We start from the raw sequence: 14,444 nt of genomic DNA, 5'->3' as shown, positions 1-14,444 counted from the left end.
TGCCCTCTTAATTAGTACTACAGTAATAATGAAACAGAATGCAAAACTTGAGCCAGCTCACTCACCTGTGGTTTTCTGAGTTTCCAGTGACTTTCCCTTGTAAGTATTAAACAGACTGAGTGTTGCATACTTTGTTTTTCCATCCTTTGCTTTTGTACTCTGGCCTGACTTTTCCGACATCGCGATGGAAACTCATCGAGTCTGGTACCTCCTGCTCACCTCTCAAAATCTGCCTGAAAAACACCAGAAAAAGCAAACAATTACAATACAACCCTTAAATCAGGACCCACAAAACAAAACTGGACAGCACATCTAACACTCAGTATTGTCTCACTGGAGCATTCTGCAGATGTCACTAAACTGAACTCAGAAAGCCCAAGCCTTATGTAACTTTTTAAGTATTTCCATCTCCACAATTTGCACTTCACAGGATGGGGAGGGTCATCATTTAGCTAACAACAAACATTTAAAAAGTGGTAAATATTGTCCATGATCTCACATACAGATGAAAAAGCAAGCATGCAAAGTTTCCAGCAGCAGCCAGCTCCCCACTGGGGAAGCTCAGTGACTTCACCCATTCCTGCAGCCAAGCTCTGAGATGCTTAACTGTGGTAGGGTATGGCTGGAATTTATTGTGGGGGTTTTGTTTTTTTGGTTTGGTTGGTTGGGGGTTTTGTTTGTCTGTTTTGCTTTGTTTTTGTTTATCTGTTGTTTCCCCCCTCAGCTGAAACCACCATGAACTTAGCTAGAGAAATTCAATACACTGAATCAGAAGTTTCCTTTATCACAAGTAGGAGCACAGTATGTTCAAGACAGGGAGGGTGAAGAAGTCCTTAAAGCAAGAGTTACACTATTCTTCCCCAAGCAGGAAATTACAAGGCTGTTAAGAGCAGGTCATCCCTCTTCTCTCTCCTTCCCTCAGAACAGCAAGCCTTGAAAAGAGAAGCAATTATCACTGATATTTCAACCAGAATTCTTTGAAGAAACTTGACAGTCATCAGGCAGGAACACAAGCTGAGCACTCACTTGAACAGAACATTATATAATTGATTCATCTTAACAACACACAAAATGCTTGGCACCTTCCTTGCCATAACAATTTTTTAATATATTTCTAGATAAATCCCATATTTGTTACAGACACTTGAACACTCTCGAGTTTCCTTCTAAGAGCAGCCAGCAGTAAGCAAGGCAGAGCTGTACAACCTGCTGAAACCCTTCAGAGATCAGCAAACTGCATGGCCAATCTCAGAGCCTTGGAAAACTTTCAAAAGGAACTTGGGATTTATGTGCAAGGCACTCATGTTATGAAGAATCTGCATGGACAAGCAGTCCAAAAAATAAAGCACTTGCTTGGTCATGACAAGCATTAACCAGTGTCAAAAAGAGAGGTTAATTTATATAGGAATTATAACATTCCCATCCTCTTCTGCCTTCTACCTTGGTTTCTATTTTATATATCTATTTATATATATTGTTTATATATATTTTTATATTTATATTACTCAGTGCTGTCAATTGTGGCTTTAAGATGGCAAATAACTTTGGGATGGTCCAGCTTCAGGAGGATTTGGGCCAGATGCTATTCCTTTCCAAACTCTGCAGACTGTGCAAAGGGGACAGCTTTTAGCTTCATACAGGGACACATCCATGGCTAAGAAATATATTCTCTCATCTCCCAAGGAGAAAGCATCTCACTGGTTTTTTTTCCAAATTAGTCAGCATTTGGCTATTGCAAGAGCATATGTTACACCAACAGCCATTCCTCATGTCATCCAAAAAACACAAAATACAGGATGAAAGGAGGCTGAATCCAGCTCACCATGCAGACCACGTAAGCAGCACACAGACCTTGGATATGGCTGTTAAGCCATCCCTACTCTATCAGAAAAAAAAAAAAAAAAGCATATGGAGGCTACAAGCTTTCACTGAAGACACACAGCTCCCTACTCAAACATCATTACAGACACAGGAAGCAAAAAACCCAAACCAGCCTGATATATGAATTCAGACAAGCTTATCTTCAGAGCTGTCAGTCAAGCAGATTTCAAGCAACCATTCCCTGCTCACCACAGTCCCAACACTTATTTGCAATTCAACAACATGCCAAGATTTGCCATTATTATTATTCATGGCCATGAAACTTTCAGTTAGTCTGGAACCAGGCAGACTAGTTCATCAAGCTGGAGTCTAAAGCAGATCTTAGGCCCTGCATTAGTCTCTTCTATGAGGACACTCAGTTTATCACAAGGTCTTCAGTAAAACACTTGTGAAAGAACCCAGCAGATTCTTTCCCTTCACTTCTCTGCTCCCAGGGCTGTATTTATGACAAGAAGTCCCCATTCATACTGGAGCAGCAGTGGAGTGGTACTGGGCAGTGAGTTTCTGGGAGAAGGTGGGTGGCAAAGAAGCTTTCAGGTGTTCATATAATCCCATCAAGGATCACACTATAATTACCTGATACTTTGCTGGGCTTGCACGCACTCTGAAACGAGAACACATACACAAACTCTGCTTTGTTGTTCAGCCCAAGCCTCACCCCAGCCTCAAATTTTGTAAAAAAGTAGCTTTACAATGACAAATAATTTAGAAGTTGGCAATAATAATAATAATAATAATAATAAAAAAAGATCACACAGATGACTTCATCCCCCCTCAGCTCACCAAAGCAGTGAAGCCTTACCAGATGCAGGCAGAGCAGAAGATAGTTTGAGGAGAGTTTTACATAATATTAAGTTTTTGTCATACTTTCCAAAGCCTGTCACTCTGATAGACATTAAACATGGAAAATCTTGATCATAACTATCTACTTCTAAAAGAAAGGCAGAATTCATACTTGGACAAATCCAACCAGAACATTTGATAGTTTAAGAGAAGAGGACATGCTGATCGTGTTCCCCAGTAATGCTTTTTGATGTAAAATTTCCAAAAATTGGTCTGTTAATTACAGCTGAGCTTTATGCCTTTTAGAGTATTAAAATTCACAGTCTGACAAGTTCTTCTCAAGTTACACTATGAAGAAACAGTATTTAAATTGGTTAAAACTGCCCATTGCTCAGTAATCTGACTTGTAGAAAACAACTCCAGTGCTGCTAACAGTGCCCTTTCAAACCACCCAAGTCATTGCTTCACATTTCACTAAGTTTAGACCTGATATTGGTAGCCAAATAAGATATACTTGCAAAATTAGACTTTAGACCAGGTAGTCAAGCCAGGGATGACAAATCCTCCCTCTCAAGAGTCCATCTGGCCCCTCTACAAACACACCTGCCAGGTCACACATTAAACAAGCACCCAGTGCCATCCAGCAAGAGTTTCAGAGAGACAGTGGCATAGTTTTGAGTGATAAATACAATTTTTAAGCTGTATCCTGCTCCAAGACCTTTTCTACACAAGCTTAACGTGTCAAGAGATCTCTTCAGAAATATTAAGTTATCTTTCATGCAGCCCTATGTTCTCCAGTCCCACACCCCATGTTTATTTAGGCTACAGGCACACAGTTAGGACAGGTAACTCATACACAGGCTTCCCATGACTCTGAAGTCTTAAAAACATTGAGTAAATATTAGCATCATTCCCACATTCCCTATTCAGCACAGCCAGGATATGTAGTTCCTGCCATCTCCACTCCAAGGGCTGTATTTTGGCTAAACTGGGAGAAGGCTGAACTGGAACAACTCATGGCAAAGCACATCATTCAAGACTCAAAGCTGCTGAACATTTCCTACAACCAACCAAACCAGACTTCCTACAACTCCTGGTACCTGAAATGCCTGTCTGTGAAGTGGGAAGCATCATAAAAACATTGCAGGGAAGTGTATTCAGCATTGGGACATATTAGCACCTCTCAAAACAGAAAACAAGAAACAAATCCAGACTTTTCACACCCTAAGCACACTAAAGAAAGTGGCTAAAGAGTAAAAAACATCATATAAAAAATTGCCACTTGTACCCAGCCGTAAATCCACTTGTCTTAGAATAGCTTTGTTTCTGGCACACTGAAAAACAGGGTTCTGCTCAGTTTTGGAACTAAATAATACAAATGGAAAACCATGAAGCTTTTGTTGCCCCATGCTCAGTTGATGTTAGAGGCAGATGGTATCTAATTCAGTGTTATCAATTTCAAAAGAGAATTTTCAGACCCTCAACTTCATGCTCCAAACCTGATTAATAATGTAGCATTAAAAAATTCAGCCAGAAAGGAAAGGTTTTATTGCATCTGTAAGCCTGGTGCATTTAGATTCTGGAACATCACTCAAGTTGCCTCCTGACTCTATAACCTAAGCATAATTTGAAGCTAGATAATAAATTCTGGAATAAAACATCAAACCTGTGCAATCTTCAGAAAAAGAGTCTGAAACAGAGAAAACACAGGATACTGGGATCAATGGACTTGGAACTCCAAGAAGCATTCTTCATGCTTTCTTTGTAACCTATTATCAAGAAACCCTGTTATTTTAAACACTCAAAAATACTGTGTAATTATTTAATATATGGCTTCGTGGAGAAAGGGCTGCACACAAACAACAAATGGAACTGCAATTAAACATTTTTACTTTCTCCCTCTGACATGGATATGTTTGTACACAATGCACACTAACATGCTCTCCTGATGACAGATCTACAACTTTCTAGTGCTCAAAAACCATTCTAGGACTGAGGTTTTCAGGCCAAATCTTTACTTAAGAAAATACCTTAATTTTGGGCCATTTATTCCACTATTAAGAATTCTTAATAGGTTCAGCACCAGTCAGCATGATGTGGAAACAAGTCTCAAAAGCCTCTGGTAACACCTGAGTAGCAAAAGGTTCTGTTAAATCCAAGGATCTAATAAAAAAGCCTCCAAGGTCAGGACTTCCCTCACCTCTCAAGAGCAATTTGCAGCAGTGTTCAGTGTCAAGCAGGCTGCTGCCCAGCAGGTCAGAAATTACAGGAAAGGTTTTGGGGACATGTGACTTTCTATTTTATGTACCCCAGACATGATTCTGTGACCTGCAAGAACAGAGGCTCTCCAGATCTTCAAAGAGCTCTGGGTAGGCCACACTACAACTCATCCTTGACCAAAATCCAGGTTTTACTTGCTTAAAAGACAGATTAATGCATGTTTGCACTCCTGTTTTTCTTCCTCATCTCTAGATTCTGGGCTCACTGGTTTTCAGCAGAGCTTGAAAGAGAGACCACAATGTAAAGATCACATTGATTCTATAAATCTGTGAAAGTAGGCCAGTTAGGACAAGAGAATGCTTGTAATCTTCACCTCTTCTACACCCATCACCTCAAAGGAAAAACTACAGCACAGGCCAGTGCCAGAGGCAGGAGACACTCTATAGAGGAGCACTGTTAATGGCCACCAAACAGAAAATCAAAATGAGCTTTGCTGCTCAAAACCAAAGCACTCTGTCATGAGACACAGAGTCTCAGGCAAACAGGCTTTGCTTGTTCTATCATTCTTCAAATTACTCCTCATTACAGCTTGAGTCTTTCCAAAACACTACCAAAAAGCTCTAGAAACATCAGGTGGAAAACAGATCCTGATGGGAGAAAGCCATTTCAGGACAACATCCCAGAGATGCATCTTTTCCAAGTGCAGTCTGTGGATGCCAGAAATGAGCATCCACAAATATGTCTGTATCAGTCTGAAGACACCTAACAAGAGTCTAAACAGGGCTCCTAAGCTAAGCAGTGAGAAACAATCTAAATTAGCCATCCACAAAAAGTCTAATCAGAAACTAACTACCACAAAGCATATGTGAGCTTAAACTAGCAATCTACAGAGGAGGAAAAAACCCCAATCTTTTGTTGCCTCAGAAAGACTGGGAAGCAGTTTGTTGAATTGCCTTCTGTGAGGAACACCAGAACATGGCCTTCCAGTGGGACAACTAGTAATAAAGCAGAGACATCTCAGTGAACTTTTATTACAAGTCTCTCAAGACTAACATGGCACTAACAGCAGTAACTAACACTTAAAATTAAATTTCAGGACACATCCTGCAGCACAAACATACTAGCATGGACTAAAATAATCTGACAGTTCTTGTCATCTTTTTCCCCAGTGCATTCTTGAGAATAAGAAGAAAAATTAGTTCAGAGCAGCTGGCTGGAGTCAAAACACACAGATAAAAGGACAGCAACCATGCAAACATCAAATCTGTCTCTACCCACAGATTTGAATGTATTTTTCACTATATGTGCATCAGTATTTCACTTATCATGCAAGGAAATCACATTCCTGTGGAACAGCCCTGCAAAAAGCAGCTTGATCCATAAGATCAATCATGTCCAGCATGTCTTTTGAATGTGCCCACATAAGGGGGGATCAAAAAGCCTAAGACAGGATAAATTCACACTGGGAAGAAAGCTGTCAGAAATGCACTAGGTATTTTCATGTGTCACAGTTTCTTTTAGCCAAAATTATTTCTGATACCTGTACTGTTTATGAAATCATCTCCTTCAGTGACCTCAGGAAAGAGAGAGGTTATGGTGCCCTCCCTCACAGGCAGAATGATGCCAGTAGAGCTAGTTAAGAACTCTGGGAAAAGAAAGGACAGTTTGAATTTCATTTAATTTGAGGATCATTTTTTTTGCATGTCCATATTCCTATAAAGCTGTTTAATATTTGGACAAGCACTACCTTAAGGCAATACTGGTACCTTGGGATTCAATGCTGTCCATGAAGCTGTTCACCAAAACAGCTCTTACACTTTTGCCTTTTACAAAGAAGGAAGGAGATGATGTAAAGCACTAAAGCATAAATCCAGCTATGCTTATGAGCAAAATCCTGGAATTAATATAATCTCCCTAGGAATTTTATTCAGTTCTCAAGTACTGTATATGCAGAAGCTGCAGTACCTCTGTCTGCTTTGGCTTTATAATTATATTACACTTCTAGCTGTAGATTCCTCCACTTCTGAGATACAAGCAGGATTTCCCAGAAGGCAGCACCTCACCACCAAAATGAGATTTAAGAAAGCATCAGCTGCTCCCAGGCAACAGGCAGTGGATGATGTCTGGAGTGCAGACACCTAGTAACCAGCACCAGAGGAGTAGGCGACTTAAAGGGAGCTCAGGACCAACAAATAACCAACCCCTGCCTTTCTACCCAGCAGGCAAAAACAGTTTCTCAGACTCCTCCTCCTCTATCTTTATATTAAGGTTTTCACTCTTTTTAGTCAGGATATTTAAACAGCTCCTTTGCCAGAAAAGATTTTTCAAGATATTCCCATAAAGAGATTGACAGGGCATGCCACACCTAAGTCAGAAGCACTAACACACCACAGCTCTTCTTGCTGGATGCTGATAACCCTCAAACATAAATTAGTATCATTTAGATGTTTTTCAAGATTACCAAATACATTTCAAGTAAAAACCATATTCATTTCTGAAAATGCAGGCTTCAGAACTTCTTTGGGGCTCACTTTTAAGGCTATTTTACTCCTTAGCCTGACAACTGCTTTATGAGTATTTGTCACTAAGCATTAGAGCAAATTTTTTGCAAGATTTCTGATCTTCCAGCTTCATCCTGTTGGTTAAAAAAACTTATTAAAACTGTAAATTTTAATTGTGGCAGGAGTCTTGAAGAGCTGGAAGGAAGCCAGGACCAGAAACAAAAAAAGAGAACAGTTTCTATACAATTAAAGAGAGCATCATAATGAGCTGTGTTCTCATTACTTCTATGACCAGAACAATGTAAGTGCTTTCACCCAATTAGCTTTTCAACTTGCAGATGCCAAATGAGATTTTTACTTTCAAAAATCTACAGAAGCCTTTAATGAAGAAATTTCCATTATTTAGAAGAATGAGAAAACTTCAAAGCCCTCCAAGCTGAATTGCTGCCTTTTTGAGAAAAAGATAAGGGATTAAATTCAGGCAAATTCTAGCAGAAACAAGCCATGTACCTGCTGCTGAAGTACAGCACTCATAACAGGTGGGTAGGCAGAGCTTTTCTCTGAATACAGAAAACTAATGCAACATCTCTTACCTATGGCATTTTTTTCCATAACTGGTAAAGTTACAGCTCTTCACCAAGCTTCTTGTGCATTATTTTAGGACAGTTCAACCTGACCACAGCAGCTCTCTGTAAAGATATCTGCTAAGTGCTGAACATCACAAAAAGTCCCTTGAAAAAATTACAGAAGCACTTGGCATGCTGTCACAAGTACCACTTTGTTTCTCTCTCAGTTGCATCACACCATCCAGCAGGAGCCTGGCAAGGCAGAAGTGGTGGCAAACCACTGTCACCTCCTCAGGGGCATCCTGAAGAGCAGTTGCTCCACCAGGCTGAGAACAGGGGAGTAAAAAGGAAGGCCACAAGAGAGGTGCAAAAGAAGCCAGACAATTGATGACATGCAGATGTTCCCCAGATGAAAATACTAAAATGGTCACCACTTCTCTGCACTTGTTACATTTAGGTGATTGCACAGACAGAATAATCAGAACTGGTAAAAACTGGTTGAGAAACCATTTGCAAGAATAAAGGGAACAGAACTGCCTGTACCCTACAGCAAGAAAAAAAAAAAAAAAAGGTATGAACAAGAAGTCTCCACACATTACTGAATTTTCTTTTATTTCAAAACACCCAGAGCAGCAGTGAGCTGTGGTTCCCTTGCAGCTCCACATCAGCCTCAGGCTGAAGAGTGGTCAGGATCTGTTCCTCTGCAGGTGGCTGTCTGGGATAAGTTACCAGACACAGCTGAGCTGAACAAGAGTTGACTCATGGTCAGTGATGGTGCAAAACACTTCAAGGAAGCTGATGAAAGATAATCAATAGGTACATAAAAATAGAGCAGATTCCCAAAAAGATGAGCCACAGCCATTTAAAATTACCCATCTCTCTGCTAGTGGTTTCATTTTCTCCTTTTGTTTTAATACTCTCACTGCAACCCCCCTTGCACTTCAAATGGCACTGTGTCAGTGTGTAATATACTGGTGGCATCTTCCCACCCTTCCCTACCCACTCCATGTTGAAGTGGACAGTGGAAGAGGGCTGGAGAGATCAAGAGACAAATGTAAAGCTGTTCCTTGCTGTGAGGAACATGAAGAATCTTTTTCAAGACTTCTGTTTTCCTGCATTTCCAAGCCCCACTGTAATACTTAACATTTCTTGAGAGGGGAAATGACACCATGTTTCTCCCCAAGAAACCACACCTCACTCCGAGCAGTGAATTTCACTTTACACAGTACCTTTCTGCTGCTTCAGAATACCCCTGGCCTCAGCTGCAGCTACAAGTTTTTCCACAAAACCTGTTTTCCCAAAAGCCCTATTCAATCCTTAAGTGATGAACAGTTACATCTAAGGTTTCTGACTTCAGAAAGCAGTTATATTTTATTTGAAATGATGTTTGTGGAAGCTCTTCTATTCATTAGCTCCTTCAGAGTATTCTGGAAGTGCAGAAGAATCAACCCAGAGCTCCATCCTTAAGGATTTCATTCCTCTTTAGAACAGATGTGCCAAAATGAATTCCCTCTTCTTTAGCTCTTTTCCCTGTTTTCTGTTCAGCTTCTCAAGGTACTTTTGCTACTAAAGGTCTGAAGATGGAACTGCTCTCATCACCAGTAGGAATCTATAGAATGAACAATTTTCTACAGTGTTTGACACAACCTTTTTACAATGAAGCAGATGTTCAGATCAGTTAATCAGTTATGTAAGGACTTAAGCTACTTGCCACCACCTTCACAACTTCCCATCTTGCTCAACACCCAAATTCTGTCCTGCCTGTAACCCCTACCATGTCCCTAACCTGACTCATGTACATCAAACCCAAACATTAATCTCTCCCCTCTATTAAGAGATGTTCCAGTGTGCTGGTTTTTAAGGCTCTGCAGATGCTTCCACTGGGACACTGAGAGCCAAATGTACCAGGTTATAATACATCAATAAAAAAACTTCACTGTGCATACAAGGGTGGTAGAACTTGTTCCTTGGTCCTGGTCCAAGCTTGGAGAGCTCATAGGTGCTCATAAACAGCCTCTTCTACCTGCTGCCTGTTATCTTACAGATTGCTGTTACATCTTTTCTCCTGTGACTCCCCAGTTTCTTGGAACAGAGATCACCTCCTTCACTGAAAGAATGCTCAGTATGTCAGAGCTGCAGCTGCAAAACCCACACTAACTGTTCTGGGTAATTACATTTCATGGTCAGCTTCAGCCCTCTGCCTAAGACTGGACTGAATCACATATTATTTAAAAAAAAAAGTTAAAAATATGAGAAGCTAAATTAGAAAAGCCTTATCAGCATACCCAGCTTTACATATCTGCCTTTCAGCAGTCCAGAACCCATCTGCCATGGAAGTTCACTTGCACCTGCCAAATGGCTACTGATGAACTTTAATATCTTCAGTGGCTCCTCAAATAAAATGAAGATTTATTTTTTTTTACACTTCTGCCTCAGTTAAAGGTTCAAATCAGATAAATGATGCTTCTTTTGCTAATACCATTTAAACTATTAATCTGCAAATGCAGTTTAAGCCTTCAAATTTACAAACACCAAAACCCAGGAACATTAAGAGCATATACTTACAGAATATTTTAAAGAAGCTGTAGCTGTTTAAATGATTTGATGATGACAGCCTCAAAAGGTTTGCTTACAGACCACCTGGCCACTTCAGTTCTATTAGGAGAAACCACTGGGTACCTCTGAGCTACATCTTATATCCCAACAACCAAAAACTGAGTAAAGCTGCCATTTCACTTAGGAATAGGTTGTACCATGATTTTAAGAGATATTTAAGAGCCCCCTCTTCTCTGAGTCACTGGGCACTGCACGATGCCACACTTCTTCAGGCACTACCTGCACTTTGGATGTGCCTGAACATAAAGGGCAGCAATTCCTGTCTCTGGTGCTGTAAGCCCCTAAAAGTGCAACATTTGTTATTTACAAAACCACAGCAGTTAAAATTTATCACTGTCCCAGTCTGGATTGAAGATATATCAGGTTGATTGCTTCTGTGCTAGGATTTTACTGTTTTATCAGAGACATAAACCCACAAGCAGTGAGTGATACCCAGCCTCTAATACATGTTTGCAATCTGCAGCAGACTGGTTCATTAGCACTGAGTTAGAATGTTATGTAATGGCTGAGGTATTTGTAATAAAAACAGGCTATTTCTGCTCTTGGGCTCCCTGCTCTTCCCAGACACAAAAGCTGTCTTCAGTAGATTTTTATTAGGGCTTCATCTTTCTTTATGCATTTTTAAGACTTGTGTCCACTCTGCTTTCATTTCACCAACACACACAGAATTTCCTCCTCCCTCCTCACACAAACCTGAGCTTTCCTTTTTTTGCACCTGCTTATCTACCACCCATGAGAAGTTTTTATGGGCTTTTATAAAACCCAGACCTGAAAAAAAAAAACCCAAACCAACAACTGAGAGCATGAAGCTGAGCAAAGAAAAAAATGTGCTACAGAAGATGAACAACTGGTTCTACCAGTAACACACCACTGGCTGCCCAGTCACTACAAGCCTAACATCCCATTCCCAACTGGTGGAAAGGTGTTCAGGGTGTTTCTTCTGTCCCTCAAACCCTCCACTACTGCAAGTCACCCTTGAAGATGTCCCACTGCTCCTTCTACAAGGAAAGGGAATGGTTTTTTCTCCAATAATAACACAGGGGTTTATCCCTCTGCAAGTGCACACCATGCAAGGGTTTAATCCTTCTACTACCTTTTTCTTTCTACCTCCCCATTTAAGCCTCTTATCCATGACACCCTCATATGGGATTTAGATATTTTCCACCCTCATCCTACTTTCACATCACTCCCTTTAGCCTGGGAAATATTCAAGACCAAAGGGCTACCACTTTCAGTAATCCAGACACCTGGCTTAAGTCAAACCCCTACAACACACCCACTGCTCTGGCTTCAATGTCTTCTCTTTCCTGGCACATGAGGGCTCTTTCCTCAGCTCAGCATCCTTTCCTTCCTCACTCTGGCCCCATTCTCCTTCCCTAGCAGACTTCAGGATGTGGGGAAACAGGACCTGCACAGAAGATGCACACCACAAAAAAGGACCAGTGAGCAAGGGCTGCAGCAATCAGGGTAAAGATGTAGACTGATGCAACCATTTAAAAAACAAACTAGGATTCCTGGAACAAAGTCAAGATGATATTAAAAAAAAAGAAGTATAAATTGCTACTGAGCTGCAGAGAAACAATACTTTTTTTTGCAAAACTCATAGAAATATATAGTGTCTTGATTAATGCATATCTTACCAGCTACTATTCACCAAAGCAACACTTTATGAAGGAAAAACATCCCTAAAAGGCAGATTTCTAGGGGCCAAGAGAGACACAAAGTTCATAATCCCACTCCCTACACACAAGCAGGAGTTTATGCCAGTTCTCACTTGGGTTTAAGCAGCCACCTTACACACACACACTCACCAAAGCAGTGAGAGGTCCTGAGGTTGACAAACTGCCTTTTTACTGAGCATTCACCAAGTTCAAAGAACTCCCAAAACTTTCAGATTCCTCAGTCCCAAGGACACTGTGGCAGAATTGTTCTAAGCCAGCCAAAAAACTAATTTCAAAGAAAAATTCTCTACTTTTTTAACTCAAATAAAACTGACAGCCCCTCAGCTCCGAGCAGTCAGTATGAAAGGGCAATCCTTTTGTTTCTCACTGAGGACAAATGAGATCACCTCCTGTTTCCTCCCTCCTTCAGAAGCAGCTCCTTGCCTGAGCAGAGCTCCTGAGACTGGCCAAGAGGCAGGCCTGATGCCTCACTGCAGAAGAAAGCAAGCTATTAAAAATTAAGAGTCCCTAATCTTCTGCTGGAAATAATGCAGATTGCTAGTAGGGTAATTATCTGATCCCAAGAATGAAAGAAGGAAAAATGGTTACTCTTCAGTGACAGAGTTCAAGACCTTTCACAAAGGAACAACATTAGAAAACACACAAAAAAAAGACAAAAACAGGAAAAAATAAACTTCCTATTTGATGCTCAGCATCATACTCTTACCATGCTCCCCTTCCCTCTTCAGAGGGCCTGAGCCTGCAATTATATGGGCTACATTTAGCTCCCAAATTTCCAATCCCTGCATCCCTAGGGGATGGATTCCATCCTGCCCACTGCAGATTGCCTGCCTGCATTTTAGCCGTGTCATCTAGGCACGCTCTCCCAATCCTTTATCAATAAAAACACCCCTGACTCCTTGCCTCCACCCCTACAAATCCTGCCATCCGCATGAGGAACAGTTACTTCCCGAACGCTGCTTCCCTCAATCCTACGTCAAACGACCCCCAGGCTGCCTTTTGCTGCCCACCTCAGGAGCTGGGGATGCTTATTTCAGTCAGAAAAGCCAAGTACCGTGCTCTGCGTGGTTCTGCGGAACCCCGTCAGAAAAGATTCCCCTCCCCCCCGCGTTTCTGAAGGCAGAATCACAGCCACGAAGAGAGCGCAAACGCACCAAAGGGCCGGCGCGTTTCTCGAGAAATCTCCCGAGAGAAAACTGAGACCGGTTAAAAAAAAAAAAAAAAAAAAAAAAAAAAGAGAGCGTGAGGGTGGATGGAAAAGCACGGGGACGTCGGGGAAGCGGAGATGGAGAAAAAAACAAGTACCAGAGCCCCACGAGCAGCCCCCTCCCGCGGCCCGCAGGCAAGGCCCGGTGCGGGGTGCGGCCCTGGCCCCGGGGGGCGATGCGGAGCGGCCCAGCGAGACCCGGCCCGCCCGCCCGCCCGCCACGGGCCTGGTCCGCACCGAGGGCAGCCGTTCCCTGAGGGCAGCCGCTCCCCGGGGGCAGCCGCCCGCCTCCCCGCCGGCCCCGGGTCCCTCAGGCCGAGCGGAAGCCGCCCCCGCCCGGGGCCATGCGGCGCAAGGCCGTTCGCTCGCTCGCTCGCCCGCTCCTCCCGGCGCCGGTCCCTCTCGGTAGGCCCCCGCGGAAGAGCGGAGGGAGCGGGTGGGTTACCTGTGGGGCAGCGGGGCGGGCCGGCGCTCCGGCCTCCCCGGGCTGGGGGTTCCCGGACTCGGCGAGGCCGCAGCCGCTCCCGGCGCCACGCCGCGCCTCAGCCGCTTCCACACAGGGACCAAGATGGCGGGCGGCCAAGCCGGCGCCAACGACGTCTGACGTCACCGCGCACCGCGCGCGCGCGCGCAGCCCCCTCTCTCCACAGCTCCGCCCCCTCCCGCCGCTGCCGCAGAGGAGCGCCCCCTGGCGGCCCGGGATGGAAACACCGCAACACAACCTCCCCCTGCTTGTACCCATCCCCACGCGTGTCTGTGTGTGTCTGTGTGTGAGAGTGTGTGTGTGAGACACGGCTGGGGACACGGGGACCCAAGAGGGACCCCGGAGTGTGTGTGTGTGTGTGTGTGTGTGTCTATGTGTGTGTGTCTGTGACACGGCTGGGGACACGGGGGCCCAAGAGGGACCTCGGAGTGTGTGTGTCTGTGTGTGTGCGTGTGTGAGACACGGCTGGGGACACGGGGACCCAAGAGGGGCCTCGGAGTGTGT

General features: G+C 43.2%; 1 protein-coding gene across 13 annotated transcripts in view; it reads right to left on the bottom strand.

The window, feature by feature from the left end:
- Positions 1-14,058, bottom strand: part of PRRC2C (proline rich coiled-coil 2C) — a 61,379-nt gene extending 47,321 nt beyond the window's left edge. For 11 of the 13 annotated variants that reach the window (XM_030455390.1, XM_030455394.1, XM_030455393.1 and 8 more), the window contains exons 1-2: positions 13,902-13,988; positions 66-233 (exon numbers count right to left, since the gene is read on the bottom strand). In XM_030455390.1, coding sequence (XP_030311250.1) covers positions 66-180 — 115 coding nt within the window. In that variant the 5' untranslated portion in view covers positions 181-233; positions 13,902-13,988. Of the gene's footprint in view, positions 1-65; positions 234-13,901 lie in introns of all 13 variants that reach the window. The other 2 variants (XM_030455395.1, XM_030455397.1) reach the window with 1 other exon arrangement.
- Positions 14,059-14,444: the final 386 nt, after the last annotated feature.

This window comes from Calypte anna, chromosome 8 (assembly GCF_003957555.1).
Source record: "Calypte anna isolate BGI_N300 chromosome 8, bCalAnn1_v1.p, whole genome shotgun sequence".
NCBI classification, from domain to species: Eukaryota; Metazoa; Chordata; class Aves; order Apodiformes; family Trochilidae; genus Calypte; species Calypte anna.
The sequence above is the reverse complement of the archived record's forward strand: the minus strand, read 5'-3'. Positions and strand labels throughout refer to the sequence as shown.